Genomic DNA, 27,166 nt, shown 5'->3' with positions numbered 1-27,166 from the left:
TGTAATGAGCTTTCTCCTGGTCTACAAAAGTACAGTCAGTACTCATTGAATGTTTAGGATGTATCCAGATAACTTGCTACTTTAAATGAAACAAATTTAAGTGAGACATGCTTCTGGTTTATGACTGAGGGGTTAAAGTACAAAATACACCCATTTCTTACTTCAGAACAACATTGCAGTGAATTACGAATAGCTTTAAGTGCAGATTAGATCAGCAGCTAAACATGGAAACAACTTAAAGTGAAATTACTATTACATTAAATAGATTGTCTTTATCAAACTACTAATTATGGATTTATTTTCCATATCAGGTTACGCTGGTCTTCGTGGAACAAGTGGAATCCCAGGGACACCAGGTCTCCCAGGTATTCCTGGTGTGAAGGGACTGCCAGGAGACCCAGCCTATGGTGATAAGGGTGTAAAGGGCAGAGATGGCCAACCTGGCATTCCTGGAGTTCCGGGACCCATTGGCCTAGCAGGACCTCCAGGTTAGTGTTCTTAACGGGTCAGTAGTAGGGAAAGTGTACACTGCGATACTTTGTCAAGAGATTTCACTAGCTGCAAGTAACATAATTACCACACCATATTATTTTCATGTACCTGACTTGCAGATAATGTGGGCAGTTTCTTTCGCAGAACAAACATAGCTTTTGCACCTCTTCTGGGAAACTTAAAAAAAAATGCAATTAATTGTAAATCTGTATACATTACAGGCCCAAAAGGTTTTCCCGGTCGCGGTCGTCCCATTGTAGGGCCCAAGGGTCCCAAAGGTATCTCTGGTCCTGCTGGTGAGCCAGGTCGCATGGGGTCCAATGGCCTTAATGGTATTTTTGGTCGGAAAGGTGAAGAGGGAGATGACTGCATCCCAAGGCCTCGTAAGTTTATGCGCCATTTGATAATGGTTGAGGAGCATGCAGAATGTCAATTATTAATTTTGCATTAATTGTTATCTGACATGATAATTAATAGTGCTAATTAATAATGAAACTAGTAATTGCAGGACTATAATTTTTTAGTATATAATTGATAAGTTAATATTTAGTGCCATTCTTTTATTATAATCTAAAAGATGCATTTTTGTTTAACAAAAAAATACATACTTCATTACCGTATTTCCCGGTGTATAAGGCTGACCTGTGTATAAGACTACCCCCAATATTTCCCTACAAAATGTGGATATAGGGGTACAGTGGCATTGCCTAATCTGCAGCAATTAGAGATTGGTACTTACCCGTGGTTTACGAAATCCGCGGTTTACAAAGTTAAGAACCAATGGGAAAAAAGGATATTTAGTCTGGACCCTCATGGAACCTCCCTACAGCACCCTACCTGTGGCTAAGTAGCCAACAGCAAACACAAACAGACAATCTTAGAAATATTCAATGCATGTATTTAATGGAAATAAACAAAAATTAAGTGGAAATAAACAATAATTAAGGGGCTTTGGGGGACTGGGGCCATCCATAACAGAGCCCAGGGAGAGGTAACCTTGACAAAAAAAAAAAAGGCCAGGTAGCGCTCAGAACTCACGGGGGAACACACGTAGTTGGCAGTTGGCGGGACAGGCAGTAAAAAAAACATGGCAGCTGTAGTGTGCACTCATGCCACCAGGGCTGGGCTGAGATTGGCTGCTGGGTCTAGGTTGTCTGTGATTGACTACGTGTTGCAGAATACATCATGGGTGCCTAGATATTATAAATCTCCTTAGAAATGAGCCACCTTGGAACCTAGGAACCACATTTTTCGAGTTTTTTCCATAGTATAAAAAAAATAGGGACTGGTTGGGCAAAGTACCGCGGATTACAAATCCGTGGCTTACAGATACGTGAATTAAGCGACTTCACTTTATACACTGTGAATAAGATGAGCTCCATCTAGCATTCCTCCCCAGTAACCCCAGTCCTTTATCATTCTTCCCACTGAACAATGAAGTGATATTATTAAGACCTTGCTAAGCAACACAGCCTTTGGTTAGGTTTTACCTTAAACCAGCTTCTGTGGGTTTTTACATGCTATCTAGGCTGCATGTGCCACCTCTGATATCTAAATGGGTTATACATTTAATATTCCATTATTAACTCATAATGTATTAAAAACCTCAAATCATGTACCATGAATTTTATACAATAGGCTACAAGAATGTTACATTTTTATTAAAGTCATCACATCACATCACATCAACTGTCGGTGATTAAGAACCTTCAGAATTAGTATTATCCAAATCTGATGTCATCAGTTCATCAGCTTCATCCTGGCTTAAAGTTTGCAGTTCTTTATCATAAGGATCAAACACTGATTTCAGTGTTGTAGCTTTTGCATCGGCTTCCTCTTCCTTATCCACCAACAAAATGTCATCTTCCATTCTGTCCACTGGTCGATATTCCACATTTCTTGAAAGACTTGATGACTATTTCCACAGAACTATTATTCCATGCCTTTTGATAATAAAATCACACAGCTCATCCACACCTGGAGCACACATTTTCCCACCTTTTGTGTACGACTATTTATCGCTGATCATCCACTTGTTCCATTACTCACGGATGTGGTCTTTGAATGGTTTGTTCAGACAGACATCAAGTGGTTGTAGGCCAGGAAGAGCAGTATGTTACTGTTGTTTCTCGTCATGTAGGTTTTTGTTACCTCTGTTAAATTACTTTTGAACATGTTCCATACTATCAGGCTACACTGTTTCAGCAAGCCACCAGGCCACCTACACCACAAATGCTCAGTCCACAGTTTCATTCCATGTTCGTCCATCCACCCTTTCTCAATGGCGTGAACAAAAATTCCAGCAGGGAACTTTACTTTTGGCGTCATATTTCTCTAGAAAATAATCATTGGGCACAGCTTGGTTCCGTTTGCCATTCATGACAGTGCTGCTTTATAGCTTGTCTTCTCATGACCTGTTGTTTTCATTAACACTGTTTTTGCACCTTTCTCCTCAACAGTTTGATTTCCAACCATATCGAATTTTCAATTGAGTTTCATCCATGTTCCCAGTGTTGCTTAATGGATATCCGTGCTTCTTGTTTAGGCTTATGATGTACCATTGGAAATTGTAAATCTTGCGTTCAAGATCTTCTGATAATTGCTGTGCTTAATGAGAACACCATAAAACTGTTGCTTTGAAATCATTGCTGTGCTCCATGTTTTCTCTGATGCACTTCAGTGCCCAAATACAAATTTTGTATCTTGTGGCAGTGTACCATTTTGGCGCTGTTAACGGACCATGTCGGCTATGTGCTTCTCCAGAATTGGCCACTGTGCAGTTTTTTTTTCCTCACTGCACATTTATGCTTTGGCATATCCGTAAGTAAGTGTTCTATGTCTCCATGCCCACATGATCTTCTCTGTCATGCCATATTCTCTTGCAGCAGTGCAATTATTGGATGATCTTGGCATATTCTACCACTTTTAACTTAAAACAAGCTTCATATTTTCTTTGTTTATCACTTGGAGCCATGATGGAATTTGTGGTTGCTGGAAATAAGGTGTTAATGAAGAGATAGTACTGCTGCTTATGAATTAGTGGCAGCTAGAAAGGAAAAATTCAGCTTGGTAATGAAATTAACGAACTTGGTAATGAGCCCTGCTTCAGATCTGGTAACCCTGCCCTCGGTGGCAAATGACCCAACCAGTCATTGTTAGACTGAGACAGACACCGGTGTTCATGGCATGCGCTCAAAAGGTTACCGGTACTTGGCTTTCTTATGTCCTTATGGCTGTATCCATGGAGATGTTTTTATAAAAATTTGCATTCATATAGAAAACAAGTTGTGTTTGATGATGATGTTAGTAATTTCAATGGTTTCTAAAAATATATGTATTATATTAAGTGCAACAAGGGTCATGGTAAGTGTTTGGTGATGTTCCCCATCATGCCTGTGAATCCCATAACCACAGGATGTAGAGTTTTGGATTTTATACCCAGTGTGTAGGATGACCCCCAATTTTGGGCATTTTTTTAATGAGGTTCAAGAATTATCTTATACGCCGGCAAATATGGAAGTTTAGTGCGAAATAGGATTAGAATGTTAATGGAGACACAGCAAGCCTCTATATGCATTGCCTGTTTTATGTCATTTCATAATTAAGTCTCTAGTAAATTACAAAGAGATACCATAGCCAGTTAAAGTTTCATTGCCACCTATAAAGCTGATATACCAAGTTCCTTCAGTATACAACTCCATTTGTAAGAAAAAGTTGATATTTTGGAACATATCCCTGGGTAAGAATGTACTGCATTTGTAGCAAAATGGAGAGTGAAAGATAAGTTAGAGGAAGAGATGGATGGGTAAAGAGAGACTGAGGTTGAAGAGGAGGGCTATGGTTGTGTAAAGTGGAGGGATGATTGTTTATTGGCAGAGGAAAGGGAGACATGGAGGTAGTGTAAATTGTTTGTGACCATTCCTGGATTTAAAAAGTCTAGTTGTCAAAAGCAAGATGTCCAGTTGGGCTGAACAGTAGTTATATTCATTTGACTGTTTTTTTTTTTACATGCAGAGCAGCCTTGTGAAAAAGGAGAAAGAGGCAACTCAGGTTTCAGTGGAATACCTGGACGCCTGGGACCACCTGGTCTTACGGGTCGTAGAGGACCAAAAGGCACCAGAGGGAAAGTTGGTCTACCAGGTGTGAGAGGGCTGGATGGTATTCCTGGTTCTGTTGGTAAGATCATTTTACTCTCAAAGTACAGTTAATTATTGGTGCTTGGTTGTCTGATCTGTAGGATATCCCAGTCAAAGTGTTTGTCATTCATAGTTTTAGTCCCCACTTGTAGCCTGGGGGTTTCCATGATGACATGCTGCCATAAGAGAAGTACAGTAAACTGGTCATTTACCCCTAAATGTACCAAACTGTAGTAGCCAAGCCATGGATCCATAGACAAAAATGGCAGCATGAGATTATTCTATCTATCTATAGCCATATACCATAATGCCATAAGGGGTGGCTGTTTGCCTTTGAGTTAGTTGTTTTACGGGGAGGATCTCTAACCCTCCGCCAACCCACTTGTTGACACGTAGGGAACACTTATGGGTTGGTTATATGGTTACCATTCAGTGTTATAAATGGTTTTCTGGCATAGCCTACAAGAAACATTACCCTTGTCATTCAGTATATTTTTTTTTTTTCTGTACAGTTATCAATAATTTCCAGGCTCACCAAGAAATAAACTGCAGTAATTAAAAGGGATATTTGATATATTAGGGATTATTTTCTTCATGATGACAAAGACTGAACTGAATTTGTTAACAGAGATAGCAACCACCATTGATGCTTTCACTTTAAAAGATCTTTAATAAGGCACTGTAGGTAAGATAGTATTGGAGTATCATCATCATTTTCACCACCAAACAGTCGATTTTATTGACTTTATATATACCTGTGTTGTGCTTTTATAACAGTCTGAAGAAGAACAGTCAGAATGGCCTATGATTTTCCTGTGTGAATTATTTGGAAACAAGGTAATACAATGGTCATTTCAGGCCATTCAGGTACTGTTACTCCATTCTTTTTGGTCATGTCAGTCAAACTCAGGCCTACTCATAGTGTTTGAGGTTCAGGTTTGTGTGATCATGGTCAGCTACCAGTACAGTAATGTTATTTTATTTTATATTTTATTTATTTACTTTTTATTTATTTATTTACTGGCATTTATTTATTAATTTGACAGGCACATCTGGATTAAGTGGCAGAAAGGGAGAGAGAGGTGATATGCTTCCCGGTAGAGTGGTGAAAGGTAGGCAGGGAGATGATGGATTCCCTGGTGTCTCTGGTGGCAAGGGTGATGCTGGAGACTCTGGATTAGATGGACCTACAGGAGTACAAGGGCGACCAGTATGTACAGTTTAATAGTGGATGGAAAAACATTGGAAAGCTTGGGTTGTAGGAAACCTATATATTATCAGCCATTACTCATATTTAGATGCTGAGGAACCTAAGGCCATGGTCATAAGGGAACTTTTTATGGCAGTTAGTTGAAAAAAATATTTACCTAATGTTTAGTCAAGTAGATTTATTGCCAGACATGGTCATAAAGCCTCATTAATTTTATTCTGCTTCTAATCAATTTCCTAAATAGTATTGGCTGTGAGTACAGTTTTGGTCTATAAGTCTGAGAATATAGTCACATAATGTTTTCTTTATTCACTGTACAGAATTGTGAGTAGTCATTGCCTTGTTTTGTCATTACACAATTCCGTTATCACATACCAGACATGGTACCAGTTGTGCATGATAACTAAGAGACTATAGTGTGGTATGAAAATGAAAAGAGTAAGAGCAGTGGAGCTGCAACTGTTGAGGAATGTGTGTGAAGCATGGGGAGTGGATAGGATACGGAATAATGTGATTCGTAAAAGATGTGGAGTAAAGATATCAGTGGACATCGTTGGTGAAGAGAGCGTACTTGGATAGAATGGTCATTTGCTGAGAATGGGTGTAAACAGAGTGGGGGAAAGGGTATGTCCAAGCATATTTGTAGGTGGGAGGAGATATGGTAGGCCTAGAAGAAAGTGAACAGATATGGTAAACGGGCATGTAAGAAAGAGAGGCAGGTGTGGAAACTGATGAGGCTGGGGTCGTACCAAGGGATCAAGCTGGCTAGATAAATTATTTTTACAGAGGAATGGATGGCAAGGGTGTGGCACTCCTTTTTAGCTTCATAGGCACTGATTGACTCCAGCAGATAAGTACAGTAAATTTAGAGCTGCATGTGGAACAACCGAACACCTGTTGGGTGGAGCCAGGATTCAGGATGCTTGAATGGCGATGGAATGTATGTGTAGCCCATATCATTCAGCATGCTGTCAGTTAATTCTCCCACTGTTTTATTCATTATTTTTTCTGTCTTTCAGTACTCTACTTCATAACACAACAAATATTTAGGAAGCTAGTTAGGTAATGTATGGAGTATACAAATACAAATTATTTTCAGGGGATGAAATTTGCCATGAATGGAAATATTCACCAGACATTGTAAATCTCTGTGTGAATTTTCCTTACAGAATAATTTTGGGGAGGAACATGAACAAGCTAATGAAAAGTGCAGGTGGTTACATCTTTGAGGTAGAGCCAGGGTTCTTGGGGCTTGAATAGTATGTGAATTAGTGTCTGGTTCATTTCACTGAACATGCTGTTGATGCTTCTTCCTTTTATGTCTAGTCTTTTTCTTTGTTTTCTGGTTATACCTCACCCTATCCTAAAGTGAGAATAGATGGCAAGATGATAATGGTGACTGTAAATTTTCCATAGGGTGATGATGGAGAGGAAGGTGCAAGAGGTACCAATGGTATACCAGGGCAGCGTGGACTACCTGGAGACTTTCTCAATGGAGATAATGGCTTTCCAGGACTAAAGTGAGTACTGTAGAGGGTTGGTATTCACAGCCAAACTTTATGATCATATCCCAGTTGTAACTTTGACATGCTTTTGTAGGAAGGACAAGGAAAGGAAAATGTAGACTCTTCCCATGTCTCTACTTCATCCAGCTAAATCAAATCTAAAATGCAACAGATGATGTTGTTGCTTTACACTTATCTGTCTGGATGAGCAGACTCACTGACCACAAGCAAGCAGCTACCTTCCTGTGGCAGTCAGCATCGTGCCAGAGTCGGAACAGGGTCCTTCCACATGATAAAGAACAGGGAAAATGGATGAGGCATTGCCTCCACGAGGATGAGCTGTGTGTAGCAGATACAAGTACAAATCTCATCCTGGACTTTGATTGCCTCGTAAATTGGTTGAGTTCCCCACCAGGGAGTGTTGTGCAAGGCTAGCTACCGGGCCTTGACCACATGTCACACTTATGGCTGTGCCTCCCAGAGCAGTGCTATCCACTTACCGTATTATCTTTCTGGTGAGATAACACCTAACAGTGAACCAGAACTGTGCAGTACTACTACTACTTACTACCACTAGCTAGCTTTTATATTTTACCATGGACCTTTTTATATTTTTATGGCTGCTAGCTTTTGTATTTTTATTTGGACCATTTTATTTTTTACTGATGCTAGCTTTTATATTTTATTTGAACCTTTTTATTTTTTCTTGATGCTAGCATTTACATTTATTTGGACATTTTTATTTTTAATTGATGCTAACATTTATATTTACTTGGACCTTTTTATTTTTTATTGATGCTGGCTTTTATATTTTATTTGGACCTTTTTATTTTTATTTATGCTAGCTTTTATATTTCACCTAGGGCTTTTTTTGTTGTTGTATAGATGCTAGCATATAGCTTTCACCCTGGACCACCTTTGTATTTTGTTGATGCTATTTTTTTATAAGTAGGGTAAGTATTGTAGTTTATAATGTGTATGTGCACAATGATGTCCTTAGGTCTTTATCATTACTTTTAATATGTTTTTTCTTTTGTATATAATTGTACGGTACATCACCTACTATGTAATATGTATATGTATAGTTTTATGTATACAGTATATGTACTGCATTATGAAATAGAAGAAAAGAAAGACTGCAACTACTACTACTACTACTACTACTGTACTACTACTACTACTACTACTACTACTACTACTACTACTACTATCCCTTTTACAGTATTATTGTGATCTGCTTACATGTCTTAATGTGATGATATTTTTCATTTTAGTGGTAGGAAAGGTGAGAGGGGAGATGTCGGTTTCCCGGGTCGGCCAGGAACAGTGATTACTCCACCTTACACCCTCCTCAATGTCACGGGGCCCAAAGGAATTCTAGGTAATATTTTTGTTTTATTTTATCATACAATCTCTGTCATACTATTGACCCCATCAAGCAACATAAGATGGTGTGAATGGTGAGTGTATCAGACAGGGCTGTACTTACTGCATGATATTCTTACACCATTGACCTACCGGTATCTTAGTTGCTGATTTTTTTGCCTTAGATTGTGTTTTTGTTTTTACATTGAGTTATTAAGTAAGTATTGTAAATTATGACCTATAAGTTGATTGAGGTTTGAATTTAACTCTTCTTATATAAATCTGAAGAACTGAATCTGTCCATGGTATGTTGCTGATTGAAGGTTCATTTTTTTATGTAAACCTGAAGAATTAAGGCTATCCATGAGATATTAGTCAACCATGAATATTTACCAAGGTATTTGATTTGTGCTGCTAATGCTACTAACAATTTGCATGCCGCATAGTCCAGTATAATGCCTAACTTTTCTTTGCTCAAATGTGCTGCTGTAATACTGTAGTTTGTTTTGGTGCATGTATATGTCAGCTCCCAGGTAGTGATTTACCATACTGATTTCAGTTTTGGAGGAGACTCCTTCAGAAGGCTTTTAAAACTTAAGGTGTCTGTACCTGGGATTTTTATTGTTTGACTAAACTGGTATGATGTTTATTGTTGATACAGTACACCGAATCAGTGCATGGTTCGGTATGTATGGGTTCACACATATTGTTAATACCTTGATTGGTAACATTAATATTTTCTCACTTTAGATACCATAGTGATCTAGCAGTCATCATTAAACAGAAAAAATAATTGAAAATGGAAATTATCAATGACTTGATGATATTTATTGTAAAATATACAAAGTTTTGTCTTGGTGACACAGAACTATCAGACCTTTGCGGTACCTTGATTTGACGCACTGTACCAGTTAGAGGGGAAGCAGGAGAACCAGTCTACTTGCTGACAGGAACATATCGGTAATGCAGTTTAACAAGAACCACTACAAACCTCTGGGCCATACACAGTTTTGTTTCATATGCATTACAATATTATTAATCTTTTAAAAGTCTGATGATATTTAGTAACTGATGCTTTGCACTTGGCATTGTAGGCCAGAACCATAATTATGGTAAATGTATTGTTATTCATTGCGTGCTTGCAGTTGATGGGTCTGCTAGGCCAGACAGACTAAGGTTACTCAGCAGCAACAACAACAACAACAACAACCATTTTCATGGATAATGTCAAGAACCTTATGGCAGCAGATGTTGAGAATCCAGTGGATATAATTCAGTACCGTATATACCTGTACTGTGTGATAGGCACGGTGACTGAAAAGTTTCCAGAATTCATTGTGAACTTTTAATGTGCAACCAGAAATGGTCCCCTAACTAAACCTTACTTTACCTAACCAGACTTCACCAAACCCTACATTATCTTGCATAATCTCACTTCACCTCACCTTACCTTACCTAACATACTGTAATCTAATCTAACCTAATTTGACTTCTTCTTATCTGACTTAACCTAACCTAACCTAACCAAAGCAGGAAGGTTAGGATGGCTTGGCTTATTTTAGGCTGTTAAATACAAGTCTGGTTTGATTGGTGGTGAGGTTAAATCAGGTTAGGGTCAGGAGTTTTTGTGTTCTGGTGATCATCATCATCATCATCCAAACCCACCCTAGGACAGGATGAGGTAGGGTCTAGAGAGCCAGAAAAAGCTCGATAAAATGAGATACTATCCAGGTCTGCCAAGTTGAATGGGTCACACTGCCATTCAGTTATCATTCAAACCCTTGGAATCCTTTCTCCACCTGATAGGTACAATTTATTTTACATGTAGCTTCACATGGTGACTTGTGACATGTACAGTAGAGCTGTATGGTATGAAGGAGGATTACTGTGATTTGGAAGCAGGCCGTGAAGCCTATGTCTAGAGTTGGACACGTAAAAAAAAAAAATTTAAAAATCTGCCTATCCAACAGAGTCAATTCGATGACTGTCAAGCTAAGAAGGGGTGCCAAATGCTAGTCAAACACTCCTCCACACAAAATTCATCAGGCCAGCTCAGTCTCTTGTCAGTTCCCAGGCCTCATTAGCTTCCATACCTCTTTTTCTCACATACTTATTTACCATATCTGTCCACCTTCTTCTTGGCATATCACACTTCCTTCTGCCTTTATACTTTTTCAGGTATACCCTTTTCACAACTGTGTTCACAATTTTTCTTCACATGACCATACTGTCTGAGCACATTGCCTTCGACTGTAGTGTCCACACACTTCCGTGCTGCATCTCCCATGAATCACATTATTCCTTATCCTGTCCATTCTCGGCACGCCACATGCATATTCCTCAACAGTCCTACATCCTCTGCTCCCGCTGTTGATATTTCATTTTCATGCCACACTGTAGTCTCACACTCATATGTCAAAGTAGGTACTAAAACTCCTTCATGCAAGCGTTTTGCCGCTGTCACACTCAGGTTTCATCACGCTGGGGGTTACCTTCTCTCACAGTGGTCATCACCTTATTCTTATCTACATTTACTTTCAGAATATGACACTCATGGGCATCAAAAAAACTCTGCACCAGTCTACCAGTCTCTTATCCAGTATTTGCTAGCAGTTTATGTTCTGGTTACTCATTAAAATGGCAGTGACATGTTATGGTTGCCAATGAAAAATATCCACATATATGATTGTTTTGTGTAGCTGATATGTTTCATTTAATTATACCACTTTCATACTCCTTTTATAGTTTGATGAATTTAGGGTTTAGGGCACAATACTATATTCTAATATTGTTAATCTCTAGTATGCATAAGCAGCTGGTACGGTTTCCTGTACTGGAGAATGAAAAAGGAAAAATAATAGTTTTACTCAAGACTGAAGCTTTTCTAGAGTAATTACTGTGTAGTTTCTCTGTTAGTACTTACATTTACACTTTTTTTCCTCCCTCCTGTCTAGGGTATAATGGGCCCAAAGGAGACAAAGGCAACCCTGGTCTTCAAGGACAGGATGGTCCTCCAGGCCTCAGAGGTCCTTCTGGTCTCACTTTCACAGGACCTCAGGGACCTAAGGGTTATCCTGGTTACCTAGGCGATATGGGTCGTGTTGGCAGTAAAGGAAACCGAGGATTGGATGGCATTCCAGGCAGAGATGCAAGTTTTACCATTTTCCCACATATAATTATGCTTAACTCTTTCTAGTAAAGATGTACTGTAACATTTTTTAAAAGTTGATTTGATGCATGCTTAGTGAAGATGTTTCAGTTTCTTGTTTGTTTTATGTAATATGTTGTATGTCAGATCAACTGGAACTGGTGGATGAAGAGCTTTGGAGTACTGGAAGTACTTACAGTTAGAGAGAGTAAGAGTACACACTGTAAAATGATCTTAACTTATACGTGGATGTTCAGTGCCCTGGTGAAGTGGTTTTGTGCCAGGTGAACTGGTGAGGGGTGGTGGCTGCTATATCCTTCTCTTGTCTCTTGTGAAGTGGAGCCAGAATTCTTAGAACATGAATGCATGAGTGATTTGGCTGTTCATTTCATTGAGCATGCCGTTGATAGCTTTCCTACCATTATGTTTTCATTTTCATTTCTTCTGGATCCTACCATACCCCATAGCATAATGGGAATAAGGATGAAGATGATGATTCCCTTTTATCTTTTCACTTCTCTTATCTTTGCTTATCCTTTCTCTTGTCTTCTCGTCTGTTCCTAATACTGCATCATGAAATGACAAAGATAGGTAAATATGTTGGTTTTTGGTCAGGCAGTCAGCCTTGACTGTTCCCAGAGCTGGGTATGGTCAGGTGTGGAGTAGTCTTAACTGCATAGATCTTGAGACAGGAAGGGCATGGTTTACCCAGAGGCACTACCCTGTACTATATTATGATCAAAAGTTTGCCATTACTACCCTTCCAGCAAAGGTTATTGAAAGTGTTACCCAGTATATGAAATATTTTTATGTGTATGCAATATGAAGCACCCAGCAGATGAGTTTGAGAATTCTGATATAGGAAGGAATGAGAAATGTGAAAGGCAGATATAAGACTGCAAAGGATTTTTGGCAGATTTTTTGCTTGTGGTACAATGGTTCTAGTATTAATTCCTAATCATGGCTAGTTCTACTAAGGGCTTAAGGGTTTTCTGTTGGTAGTTTTTATTATACTGTAGGGTACCTTTACATTTTATTTAATATGCATATTTTTCCAAGGATCATACAGTTATTTCTAATTTTCATTATTTTTTAGGGCCAGAAAGGTGAGAAGGGTTCTTCTGGTGAAGATGGTATCAGTGGTGTGCAAGGTCCTGCTGGTTTGTCAGGTGTTGCAGGTTCAAAGGGTGACCCAGGCCCAAGTGGGAGACAAGGACCAAAGGGCTACTTTGGCACTCCAGGATCACCAGGCAGGCAAGGAGCAAAAGGTGCACCAGGGAACCTTGGATATCCTGGACAAAAGGTAAATACAAACTGTGCTGTATTGTACATATATTTTATACAGTCGTCATCCATAAATTTATCCTCCATAGTGAGATTTCATGTGTGAAACTACTGATATTTAGGCTTGAAATTATTTTTACACTTCATAGGAATCAAAGCTGCTAACCTTCCCCTATCCAAGTGTGTAGCCAAAGTTGAGGAGAAAGGGACTATTACTCCACTCTGCCTGTAAGAAACTTTTGGTCCTATTCTCCTATGCTTTAGAGCTTTGGTGACACCTCTTCCTGACCAATTTATTCATTTATTCGTTCATCATCTAACCCAGTGTTGCCCCATGAGGAGCATAGGAGCCTGGGGCTAGGCAAGTTGGTCCTGACATTTAAGATGAAAATGACAAGTCTCACTCATCCATGAGTGGCATTACATGAGCAGTAAACCCCAACCAACCCTTGGATATAAACCAACACCGGCTCAATCTGATTGGAGCACTGTAATTACCCACTAAACTACCAGGCATCATAATTTGGTTAAATGGTTATCACCCAGCATGGTAAATAGTTTCCTGGTGTACAAGAAACCATGTGGCCTGTCACTGTGTGTAGAGCCACCCATAAACAGAAGGAAGAGGAAGGAATGAAGGAAAGAAAGACAGACAGAAGAGGAAGGAAAGAAAGAAGGAAGGTAGGAAAGGGCAATCACCCGAGAGCAGTACTACATCAAGTGAGTGGATGGTGAGTGCCCCCACCTACCACACAATATGGATTTTTATTCTGTATTTCATTGTTTCAGGGTTTCAGGGGTGAAGAGGGAGTAAGGATGCCAGGACTCCCTGGTATAGCAGGAAGACAGGGAGCTCCTGGATTCCCAGGTATGCCAGGTGACCCAGGTTTTGTTGGCACCCCAGGGCTGCCAGGCCCCAGTGGATACAAAGGAACACCAGGTGATGCTGGGTTCAGTGGCTTGCCAGGACTATCAGGAAATCCTGGACAGGATGGATTCCCAGGGATAGCTGGGCGCCCTGGCAGGGATGGCATCAATGGTACTAAAGGAGAGAGGGGAGCGATGGGAGCATCAGGTAAATGCTATAGGATACTGGAAAGGAGTTCTTTTCTTGTATGTTAAAGCAGAAAACCTCCTTTTTATAACTGGAAGAGTTTTCACAACCCAAGAGTAAGGATGTAAATTACAGTCAGCTTGCCCATTACACACCATTTTAGCCTCCATTTGGTTTCTATTTATGAAAAAGAAAGGAATTTGATCCTGACTTTCTCTAGAGTCACCCCTAATGACCCCTCCAAAGTTTGCCTTAACCTCCCCAAACTGGCCATACAAGTACCCAATATGGTAATCGTTCGTTCATTTGTTCGTTTGTTTTTGAAGGCTCCAGCATGCTTGGAGGCATCGGGCTTGGTCACCTAATGGTGGCTCTCCATGCTGCATGATCTGTTGCAGCCTCCCTGTTCAGTCCCTTAACCCTGAGGTTACACTTAATGACCTTGTCCCACGTCTTTCTCGGTCTACCCCTCACAACCCAACCCCCAGTATTAACATTTCTCACCTTCTGCACCCAGTTATCATCCCCCCTCCTCTCCATATGCCCAAACCATCTCAATCTACCTCTCCTCATCACAACACCAATACACTCCAGTCCCATCCTACCTCTCAACTCTCCCATCGTAAACCCAGTCCCCCCAGGCCTTGCACGCAGGGACGCACTGCGCATCCACCTAATCATTGTCATTTCTGTACATTTGAGCCTGCAGATATCCTCTTCCTTTACTGTGCAGGTCTTACTACCATACAGCGTTACACTTCTGAACGCATACTGCATACAAAGACCCATTAGCATGGAGGGAGAGTCCTCTCAGTGTCAGGAGAGGCAACAGCTCCCTGAACTTCTTCCAACCACTTCTCACCCTGGCCACAGAGCTAGCTCCAGCCCCACCTCCAGCACATAACATGTCTCCCAAATAACAAAACTCTTCCACACGCCCAAGAGACTCACCAGCAAGTTCAATCCTTTCACACCTGACAATCTCCACCTGCTCTCCTCGACATGCTGCACACATAAAATCAGCATCATCTCACAGTCTACCTCTGATACCACTACATCTCTTGTGCAACTGTTTATCACAAACATTGCACAACATGGAATTACTTCCCTCACCCTTGTGGCAAACTGCACATGGCCACTCTTTCTCGTCTTTAACAGTACCGCCACCAACCCTAGATATCATCACTTTTGTTTTATCTGCATTTACCCTTAAGCCCTTGTGCCCCATATCATTTCTCCACTTCCTAAATCTTTCCTCCTCCTCCCTTTCGTTCACTGCAGTCAACACCAAATCATCAGCATACAACATCTGCCATGGGAGTCCTTTTCTGAAGTCACGTGAGAGGGCTTCAAATACCATGGTAAACAACATGGGACTCAAAACTGACCCCTGATACACACCAACATTCACAGAAAACCCATCACTCAAGTCTCCATTGACTTTTACCTGGGTGTGAGCACCCACGTACATGGCCATAACCACCCTAACCAGCCACTCCTCCAATCCAAGCTTTCTCATTGCCCACTTCACCACCTCTCTAGGGACTCTATCAAAGGCCTTTTCCAAATCAACAAAAACAAAATACAGATCCCTTTTTTTCCCAGTGTATTTTTCCTGAAGCTGTTGAACAATGAATATGGCATCAGTGGTTCCCCTGCCTGGCATAAACTCAGACTGCATCTCATCAATATTCACTTTTTCTCTAATCATACGTTCTAAAACTCTCTCCATTACCTTCGTTATCTGATCTAAAAGCTTTATACCTCTATAATTTTCTCTTTCCAGGGCATCTCCTTTCCCTTTGTACACAAATACAGTTACACTCTTCAACCAATCATCTAGGACAACACACTCATATGTAATCATATTTATCAGGTCAGTGACTAACCTAACCCCTATATCTCCTGAGGCCTTCAACATTTTGGCAGTCAACCCAGACACACCTGCTGCCTTCCCCACCTGCATCCTGCCTATTGCGTCACTCACAGTAGCAGCATCAATCAAAGGCCACGGGCCAAACACTGGATCTGCTGGATCCAAACCTTCCCTGTCCCAGTCAAACTCCTTATTCAATAACCGGCTATAATGCTCTCTCCATGCATCTTTAATATCCCCGCTGTTCACCACTACCCTTCCTTCATCATTCTTCACACACTGCCCACCTATAAGATCCCGATTATCCCTCTTCATTTGATTTGCCACCTTGAATATCATATTTTTCCTTTCCCCATGATTTAGGTTATCAAGTAAAAGTCTCTGTGACTCAGACTTCGCCCTGTATACCGCTCTTCTATCCCTACGCTTGGCAGCCAAGTATTCCTCCTTGTTACCACCCTTCCTCCATTCCCTGAAAAGCCTTCTCTTCTCCTTAACTGCAGCTTCTACACCCTCATCCCATCACCAAGTTACTTTATATATTGGTGAGCCTCTTGTCCAACCGCATATTACATCAGCAACTCTCAAGAGGTTGTTCTTGGAGGCTCTGTACTGTTCATTAACGACTCTGTCTACGGCTCCCTGTTCAGCCACCACTCTCCTCATCTTGCTGTAGAAGGCATCCCTTACTACTTGGTTTTCCCCCTTCCATATTTTCCTCCTAGGTACATAAATTCTATTTGTCATCATTTATTCTTTAAACATCATGTCAGAAATCAATAGCTTGTGCTGCTGCACACACTCCTCACTAACCTCCTCTCAGCCCTCCTAATAAGAAAATAATCAATCTGACTGCTATTTCCCCCAGACTGATACGTAATTAACCTACTCTCTCATTTCCTAAAATACAGTATGTGTTGCACACAATCATGTTCATTGCCTCCCCAAACTCAATGAGCACATTAAAAAATATATATATATTGTAACTCGTGTGAAATATGATGGTAAACTAACATAGTGTGAGGATGGAAGGTTGTGGTTGTGAGGCAAGGTGAGACATGTACTTTGCTCTGGTATACTGGTATGGTCTTGCTGCCATATCTCTTCCTGTGAACTTGAAAACCTTGATTAAACGCTATAGTGATCTAGTAGATGAATTGTGTGCACATCCGCTTGCACTGAGAGCAAGCGATAATTGAGCTATGTTTTATTCCGTCTTGGGGACGGTCGCCTATGACGTGTGGAAACAAGTGTCAGGTGCCTGTATTTGGCAAATATTAAATTTCAGAAAACTAGGGCAATGACAAGCTTCAAGACATCACTGTTCTTACTTAGAGAGACGATATGAATGTTGATATGAAAGTCAATTCCACTTACTTGTACTTCATTAGTAATATAACAAAATGAGTGTGTGTAAGGGTTACCAGATGGAAGCCCAATGTACACATATGCAAAATAGCCAATCAAAAGTATTTATTCATGAGTGTGATATTTTTCTATCGATCCATCCCTCCATCCATCATCCAATCCTACATTGCCTCATGAGGAGCGTAGGAGCCCGGGGCTAGGCAGTTGGTCCCAACATTTAAGATGAGAGTGACCAGCCTCACTCATCCCTGAGTGGCATTACATGAGCAATCAACCCCAGCCACCCCTTGGATATAGACCTTCACCGGCTCAATCCGATTGGAGTGCAATAATTATCCACTAAACCACCAGGCGCCAAAATTTGGTTATATGGTTACAACCCAGCATAGTAAATGGTTTCCTGGTGTTCAAGAAACCATTTGGCTTGTCACTCAGTGTAGAGTCACTCACAGGCAGAAGGAAGAGGAAAGAATGAAGGAAAGAAAGACAGAGGAGGGAGTGTAAAGTCACCCGTAGGCAGAAGGACTAGGAAAGAATCAAGAAAAGAAAGACAGAAGAGGATGGAAGGAAAGAAGGATGGAGGAGAGGAAAGGGCAGACACCCAACAGCAGCACTACATCGAGTGAGTGGATGGTGAGCGCCCCCACCCACCACCTCAACGAGTATTTTAGTGACTTCAGTGGTCTATAAAATTGCTAACTCTCTTAAGTTTACCCAGCCATATAGAATTGTCACAATAAGTCACTATACTTTGTCATTTGTAGGACCAAGTTGTGCTCGCCAGCTAGGTAGCAGACGCCACTCGGAAAGTCCCCCATTCTCTAGGAATGGAGGGGGAGGTGTCAGGGAGCATTGTTGGCCAACAGTTGTAGAGTACCTTACAAGGTAACCCCAGCTGCTTGCATTTCCTTTGAGCCTCAAACACAAAGTGGCAGTCAAACTAGTTTAGGTACTCAGTCAACAATATTCAACCCATCTGATTATGGTGCCATTGCACTACTGAATGCTCCATATTATAGTGTTTAATACAACAAGGGTGCTTGGTGACATGTTTGATTATAGGCTTGAGCATGTGCCTTCCAGACTGCTTGATAACAAAGAGAATAGAAATTATTGACTTATCCACCTTGAAAATTCTTCTTTGCTGGAGTTCTTTAGCAGTGTATTTAAAGCTTGGCATCAAATTCCAAAATAAAGCAGTCTTGTCCAGTTTATAAATTTGCTGACTGTCATAGCTGCCATCAGCAATGACCCTTTTCACAATGGTAACTTTGATAGTACAGCTTCATCTGCAGTGCCACATTCACCCAAGAACCTTTCTGATCTCAGTTCTTTCCTCCTGGTAAATGTAGAAAATCATCCTAAAGATCCCTTGAAAGTATCAGAATCCTGTCCAACTTGCATGCTGCTGCTGCATAGAATACTCATGCTAGAGTGTTGGATGTGTTGTGAGTCTAGGGGAACAGATTCTTGTTACTTGTGATAAACATGCAAGGTCAGATACTGCTCCATCATTATGAGTTCTCTATCCGCAAATCCTCCCACCGTGTTGAACAGCCATATGCCTTCATCATTGCTAGCGTTTTGTCCTTGTTCTTGCAAACGGTGCAGACTTTTGATTCATTTACACAGAAGGCTTTTGTGATATTCGTCTTCTTGTTGTCCTCACACTGCCTGATGACTTTCATCATCTGCTCCTGGTTTAGGGCCATCCTATCTGACTTGGGGGGAAGCATGGTAAGTGGCTGAAAAGAGGATTATGGTACATAGAACATGAGGCTGCTGTCTGGACACGTTGCAAAGCTGAGGCAGGTGAATGACCTGGCAGTGGCAAGAATGTGACATGAGTGACGTGGGGCGTGCAGTGGCCTTTTGCACGGCCACCTGCCTCACGCAGTGGGAGTGAGGGTCACACAATAGTTGAATATGTCATATATGGACTGCTTGGGACCAGTGTTTTGCATTATGTGGATTTTTCTCATGTTATACAAACATTTTAGACATGATCAACAGCTTGTCACATGATAAATGAATTACATGGTGTAAGGTGCACTGTCGAAAAGTTGACTGTATATTTCTTTTAAATTACATGTACAGTATATATTTTAAGGGTTTATTTGTGTGAAAAAATTAAAAAACTATTCTAGTATCCAGATGAAATTCCTTGCACTGGAATGAACGAGAACTAAAAATTTGAATTCGCATATGGTCAAAATATAGGTTGTCAGCTCTGTGATTTCATATTGTTGAGAGTAGAATAGCAGAGAATATATAGAGCATTATCATAGACATGATAGTATTCTAACAAATTTTTTACATCAGAGAATAATTGTGAATTAGTAGCTTAAAGAAAAAAAAAAAAAAAGAAGAAAGCAGTGTTCCATCAGCCCTGTTTTTAAAGGTTAATTCATTTTCAGATGTATGCCCATGAGCTATAGTTTCTAGCTCACACCATCATACAGCAAGATGAATGCTGGGGTGTTTATGCACAGCAGTACATCACACAGTTGAATGTATCATGGTGATCAAATATACAGTATATCAGCATTAGGTGAGCTGGTAAGCTGCTGCCTTTTTCCGCACAACTTATGACTTTCATAAATAATAAATGTAGCAAGATAAATGCCATGTGCATTCTCCTTGACAGGTGGCCCTGGCAGCATTGGTCCACCAGGACCATTGGGTCAGAGGGGCCCTAAAGGACTTGCGGGTGGGCCAGGTCAAAGGGGTAGTGATGGCTTTGATGGTCAGCCTGGACGCATTGTAAGTTACTTAGTGTTTTAAAATACTGCATTAGCAATGGAGACCACTTGTATCAAGAAACGAGCATTAGAGATTCATACTTCATTGCTCCAGCTCAAGACTCATCCCACCCTTGTAACTGTATGCTGCACCACCCCTTCCACAAAGAAACAAAAAATCAACAACTGTCTAACACTGCACAAAAACACAGGCCTGTAGCCAGACATTTTGAAGGGGGTGATCGTTTTCTGCTGAATCTGGACATGCATAGCAGCTGGCTGGTCAGAGGTCTGCTGCATGCTTGCTATGGGGATCGGGGTGAATGCATAATCAACACTGAGAAGCAGCACAAAACATCTGAACAATGGAGAGTGACTCTTTTTGCACCAATGTTATAAAAACAGACTGTATCATTAGAGAAAGCGTGAATATTGATGAGATGCAGTTTGGGTTTATGCCAGGCAAAGGGACCACTGATGCCATATTCATTGTTCGACAGTTTCAGGAAAAATATATAGGAAAGAAATGGGAACTCTACTTTGTTTTTCTTGAATTGGAGAGGGCCTTTGACAGAGTCCCTAGAGAGGTGGTGAAGTGGGCAAAGAGAAAGTTTGGGATCGAGGAGTGGGTGGTTAGGGCCGTTATGGCTATGTACAGTATGTGGGTGCTTGCACCCAGGTAAGGGTGAATGGAGATTTGAGTGATGAGTTTTCCGTGAATGTTGTAGTGCATCAGGGGTCAGTTTTGAACCCCTTGTTGTTTATCATGGTACATGCAGCCCTTCCACGTGACTTCAGAAATGGATTCCTGTGGGAGATGTTGTATGCTGATGATTTGGTGTTGACTGCAGAGAAGGAAAGGGAGGTGGAAGAAAGATTTAGGAAGTGGATAGATGGTATGGGGCACAAGGGCTTAAGAGTAAATGCAGATAAAACAAAAGTAATGATATCTAGGGTTGGTGGCGGTACTGTCAGAGAAGAGGGAGAGTGGCCGTGTGCGATTTGCCACAAGGGTATGGGAAATAATTCCATCTTGTGCAGTGTCTGTGATAAATGGGCGCATAAGAGGTGTAGTGGTATCAGAGATAGACTGCAAGATACTGCTGATTTCATGTGTGCGGTGTGTCAGGGAGAGCAGGTGGAGATTCCCAGGTGTGAAAGGATTGAACCTGCTGGTGAGTCTCTTGAGTGTGAGGAAGAGTTTTGTTATCTGGGAGACATGCACTGGAGATGGGGCTGGAGCCAGCTTTGTGGCTAGAGTGAGGAGTGTTTGGAAGAAGTTCAGGGAGCTGTTGCCTCTCCCGACATTGAGAGAGCTCTCCCTCCATGCTAAGGGACCTTTATATGCACTATATGTTAGGAGTGTAATGTTGTATGGTAGTGAATCCTGGGCAGAAGGAAGAGGATATTCGCAGGCTCAAATGCACAGAAATGACAATGATTAGGTGGATATGCAGTGCCTCCCTGAGTGCAAGGCCTGGGGGGTCTAGGTTTATGATGAGTTGAGGGGTAGGATGGGACTGGTGTGTATTGGTGTTGTGATGAGGAGGGGTAGATTGAGATGGTTTGGGTATGTGGAGAGGATGAGGATGATAATTGGGTGCAGAAAGTGTGAAGTGTTAATATTAGGGGTAGAGCTGCGAGAGGTAGGCTGAAAAAGACGTGGGATGAGGTTGTTAAGTGTGACCTTAGGGATAAGGGGCTGAATTGGGAAGCTGCCAGAGATTGAGCAGCATGGAGAGCCTCCATTAAATGACCAAGGCCAATCCATGCAAGCATGTTGGAGCCTTCAGAAAGCGAATGAATGAATGAAAAAAACTGAGAAAGTGAACCTTCAGACAGGTTACAGGCCTGTGACAGTACATTTCACAAGCACATACATAAACACATATCCTCCACAGCCATTCAGAACCTGCACAAAACAAAATTTGTCAACAACAGACATTCCTCCAGAAACTTCCCTACCCATAGAGACGAGAGTGCACCTAGCCAGACTGCAGTCTGGCCATCATCCTTCCCAGCTGTAGGACCAAAACAAAATACAGCTCACAAACAATCAACTATGCTCACATTACATTACAGTCCCCACAACATAGCAGGTTTACTCGCCTCATGCACCAGAACATGACAATACTGACAATTCTTCATAGTGTCCTCAACAAATGAGCTCTGGGAGCCACCACTTGAAATGGCTGGTTACCTGTGGTTCAGTAGGTTCACATCCATTTGAGCTCGGGACTGCAACAAAAGCAACATTGCTTTATTTGGGACATCATTTAATGCCATTCCTGGAATTAGAAGTGTATGTATTGTGCAAGGACAAAATGAGAATGGGTAAAGTAGTGGTGTATTATCACCTACACTTCATTACGGCATCATATAACCCGTTTCATAAGGTAGAATTATTGTCATTACCATACCATACATTACTCTGTTATTGTTGCCAGTCACTATATTTCATTTATGCAATATAATCATAGTTGAGCCATTTTTTGAGGCATGACAGTGGACCAGAGTGTAATCTAGTTCACTTGATGCTTTCAGGGTGAGAAGGGAATCCGTGGAGAATTTGGCTTCCGTGGTCCTCCTGGCTTTAATGGCAGCTTTGCTGGCCATGGGGAAGATGGTTCACCAGGTTTGTTTTCCCCCACTATCATTGTTAGTGTTGAGATTTTTTTCTTCCTGTGAGGTAACAAATGCATATTACTTATACTAAGACATGGAGATAACCAGTAAGAAGGAGCACTTTATGATAGCCCTCCACATCCACTTCAGGCTTTTGGAGGATATCAGCAAGACATATCCATGAACAAAAAGTGCTGAGGTTTAGGTATGAATGCTTCTGCTATATGCCAAAGAAACCTTTCCTAGGGTTCCTGATGAAATGTGTGCATTTTAAACTTATCAGTAACCTTGGTGGTTCTCACTGAATAGCAACATCCCTTGATTATTACCTCGTCACCATTCAGAACTGGAAGATTATAGGCAATTTATAGGCATGCTAGTCAATAGGACATCATGGGAGGGAGGGGGAACACTGTTCTTTGGTTTAGGCTGCAGTGCAGCAGATGTTTCCATCTCTCAGTACAAGAGAGAATGGGTGTATGGTTCTGCATTTTTTTTTCTGTTCTTACATGTCTTCAGTAGAGACACTGCTGGAATGGTTCCCAAAGATAGATGGTATGAAAGCCCTTTATGAAGATGAGTTTCTCAACCTACTGGAGAGTCAGAGGCCCTGCTCCTCCATACCTGTATTGTGAGTGTGTAGTCACGTGCAGTACAAGCCATTGCTGTACTGTGAATAACTTAACTTTATCTGCCAATAGGCACAGAAGCACATGATCCCACATAACAGTGTTGTGATATGCTTTTGAGTATTCTGATATTGAAAGATGCCTTATGGTGGGCCACCTAAATCAGTTTTTTAGCAGTGTACTGGGAACAGTAGATAAGGCCACTTTGGTGTACTGTACTCAAGTTTAGTAATATTGCAATGCTTGTTATGGGTTAGGGGATGTCAGGTCTACATGTGTGAAGATGGCCTGTAGTGAACACAAGAGGGTGGGCGTGTTATGCTGTTTCCATATTGCTTTCCTTGGCTTATTTGCCATCAAGAGATGTGGGGCCATATTTTCATGAGGTAAGGAGGCTTTCTAGCACCTCTTCCATGGAGATTTTATTTTCCCTATGTCTTTATTGTACTGTATGCTACTTTTGTCTTTTTAACACATATATATTGTGTATAAATATCATACAAGAGAATGTTAAGATGGTGTATGGAGATATAAATTGCTAAGGAGGAAGTGCCAGGGAGCCTCCTTAATTGATAAGAATACTGGTCCTGGAGTCCTGAAAAAATCCACCATAAGAAGCTGGAGAATTCAGTGGGTGATGAGTTAGAAACACCCAAGAGATACTTGATTCAGAAGTTGAATATCATGGGAATAAAGCACAGGTATATTTCTGACTTCCTTGAATATGTATTTCACTTTGTCTTAGGCTTTTATGAAAAATCTGATGAGTGTTCCCCAGCCTCCACATAGCTAGGATGGTGGCTTCAAGAGAGAAAAATTTCTCAACCTACAATGGTTCCATATCGTTTATTATGGTTAAAAAAAAAAAAATCCCCTTACTGCCACACATTTTTTAAGTTTTGAAGTATTTAACTGTAGTGATTAGAAGCATTTGAATTTGATATACAATAACGTTTTTCCTTACGTTCTTGGCCCCAAGTAAACACTTATTTCCAGCATGGAATAAACTCTGTTTTCTTTGGGGTTTCAAAAAATCTTCATAACACCTGAACTTCTAGTGCAGACTGTAATGAAAACATTCCTCCAGCACCTTAGCCATCCAGAATCTTGGACTGTCTCCACCAGACATACATCCCACAGAAACTGCCCATCACAGAAGCACAAATTCAGTTTGTGTGAGTGTGTTTTGGCCATCAGTTTCTCTCTGCTTCAGCATCAACACAGAATGCAGTTTGATAAGTAATCTACTTTACCATTGTTGTAATGCTATGCACACAACAGTGCACTTATTCAGCTCTTGTATCTTGCTCTGACAACAGTCAGCCCTTCAGTATAACCTTGGCAAAAGATCACTGGATATGCCTGGCTGAAGAGGCAAAATTTCTTAAATCCTTTCTGTTAATGTTCACTTTATCCATGATCAACAACAGTAATAGCAGGCTATTTACAGATTGATTTGCATACCAAACATTTTCTATTTTTTATACCAAACATTTCCTGTTTTTCCTTACAATGTACTGGATAAGAGTTGATCATTATACTGTAATGCACTGTATATACATGCTGCAAAACATTGTTCATGCTGAAGAGGGATACCTTTGTGTAGTGGTACTCGTATATCTTTCCTAGTTATACAGACTTCATTCATCTTTTGTCTTATCCCCCAAATGGAGGATGATGAACTGTAAGAGGAGAGCAACTTTAGTCTGAAGTCCACTGTGTTCACATCTACATGAGCCTAGGGCCACAATAACATTAAAGACATTGTTTCCAGGGTTCCCAGGACTACCAGGGACAGGAGGACTTCCTGGGGTGTTAGGAATACGGGGATCTCCAGGACTGCCTGGTATCAACTATCAAGGAGCCAAGGGTCGTGTGGGTGACCCTGGGTTACCAGGACCTTCAGGAATATCAGGCAGGCCAGGGCAGAAGGTAAAGGAATAGGGCATACTAATGAATAAGAGTGGTGTACTGGATAATAAAGCTCATGTGAAAGAAAATAAACTGTTTAGATCAGTTGTACTTGTCTTAAATATACTGTATGCAGAAAAGTAAAGTCATCTGCATACAGATTTAATGTAATACTGTATAACCGTCAGAGTGACTTAACAGTAATTGTAGGTGTGATTACAGTTTGAATCAGTGGCGGTTGAAATGGCGGTTGAAACTGGTGTGGTTCAGTTAAGAAGAATGTGCAGTGTTAAACAATTATAACTCACAGTGCAAAGAATTAAGTGTAGCACAACACTGGATTATTGTATGTGCTTCAAGAGCATTTTCACAACTACCAGAGCCTTAGAGAGTTAGAGGAGGCGGCCCCAGATGTGCTGTAATTACAGTACAGTACCCTGTATGCTGCTAGGCCTAAGTGTTTTCCATACTTACTTCTAATTCCTCATTCTCTGGTTCCTTTTCATTTATTTCATGCTTTATGTCCATTATTGGTGTGAATTGGGTCTTAAATAGGTTTAAATAAGTACTATGCATGTCTGGTAGGGAGTTATTTAGGTGGCTTTCAAAGTTAGGCTGGGTTAGGGTCCATAAGTACCAGTCCAGCAGTAAGAGGCCCACTTTCCGGACGGGACCACTTTCCGGACACGCTTTTGGCTCTGTTACATCGGATAGTGGAGGGATTACTTTATAAAGACAGTTGAGTACTCTGCAGACACTGGCTGAGGGCAGCACCAGCTGAATGTGGGATTTCAAATTTTCAGTAAAAACAAAAGTAAATAGAATCTCTCTCTCTCTGTCTTTCTTTCTCTCCAGTTGGCTGAGTGAGGATGCATCTCAAGAGGTGTTAGTGATTTGTGGGGTGGGGGCATATGTCCTCCTTGCCCCCCTGGCAGCTACACTACTGTTACTACTGTATATACATTTGTTTTTCCTCACCTGTGCATTACAAATCACAAGTACATATATCAAATCCGTGCTTTTAATAGGGAAATATGGGTGTGATGGGTCTTCCTGGCCGAGCTGGTGAGCTGGGTGATGCAGGTGACTTGGGGCTGCCAGGACCACATGGGGGGACTGTTATTGGTCCTCCTGGTTCACGAGGACTCCTAGGACGAAAAGGACTTCCGGGTGATCCAGGAAGATTTGGAAATTTAGGTAGGAAGTTTGCTATTCTTATTTTTTTTCTTTTGTATGAATAAATATTCCAGTAGTTCTGGAGATACAATATGTATATGATAATGGTATGGTCAGAAGAATCGCTTCCTAAGGGAGCGCAGTTTTTTTTTTTTTTTTTTTTTCCATTCCTCATTGAGCAGATATGTCAGTAGCCATGGATCAACCATAATATAAAAGCACTGTAATGTTATAAGACTGAACATTATATTATTGATTTTAGAGAAACACATGTTATTTTTGTTTTCCACTTTTCCCATCTTTCAACCAAAGTATTTGTTTCCCACACTGGCTATCACCAGACAGTTATTTGGTTAGCTTAAGAAAGATATCCCCATGCTGAATGAGTTATAAACAGTCTCCAGCAACTTGTTCAACCCAAAGACTTTTTTTACTTGTGCCATAAGATGCCAGGTAGCCAATACAAGAGCACTATGTGCTTGCTTTCATTTTCTTCTCCTACTTGGTGAAAGCTTTGAATTAAACCACTATCACACCTATCCCAGCCATCCTGCAGTGCCCATCCTCACAAGATACAAATATACAGTATTACTTTTGCCCAGCCTTACGACTTACCCATCCTGTTGCCTGGTGGGAAATCTGTCCA

At 41.0% G+C, this 27,166-nt stretch overlaps 1 protein-coding gene across 1 annotated transcript in view; it reads left to right on the top strand.

The window, feature by feature from the left end:
* Window positions 1-27,166, top strand: part of LOC145393672 (uncharacterized) — a 77,031-nt gene that overhangs the window by 26,408 nt on the left and 23,457 nt on the right. The window contains exons 8-20 of the mRNA XM_080267722.1: window positions 312-488; window positions 714-875; window positions 4,507-4,668; window positions 5,675-5,838; window positions 7,255-7,358; window positions 8,618-8,724; window positions 11,663-11,856; window positions 12,953-13,159; window positions 13,930-14,215; window positions 20,086-20,201; window positions 22,724-22,814; window positions 25,208-25,365; window positions 26,373-26,541. Of these exons, the coding sequence (XP_080123848.1) occupies window positions 312-488; window positions 714-875; window positions 4,507-4,668; window positions 5,675-5,838; window positions 7,255-7,358; window positions 8,618-8,724; window positions 11,663-11,856; window positions 12,953-13,159; window positions 13,930-14,215; window positions 20,086-20,201; window positions 22,724-22,814; window positions 25,208-25,365; window positions 26,373-26,541 (2,097 nt within the window). The remainder of the gene's footprint in view (window positions 1-311; window positions 489-713; window positions 876-4,506; window positions 4,669-5,674; window positions 5,839-7,254; window positions 7,359-8,617; window positions 8,725-11,662; window positions 11,857-12,952; window positions 13,160-13,929; window positions 14,216-20,085; window positions 20,202-22,723; window positions 22,815-25,207; window positions 25,366-26,372; window positions 26,542-27,166) is intronic.

The sequence above is a fragment of the Coenobita brevimanus genome, chromosome 25 (genome assembly GCF_032717465.1).
Source record: "Coenobita brevimanus isolate Jiangsu-jjx chromosome 25, ASM3271746v2, whole genome shotgun sequence".
Classification (NCBI taxonomy): domain Eukaryota; kingdom Metazoa; phylum Arthropoda; class Malacostraca; order Decapoda; family Coenobitidae; genus Coenobita; species Coenobita brevimanus.
This window is presented reverse-complemented; position numbering and strand designations above follow the sequence as displayed.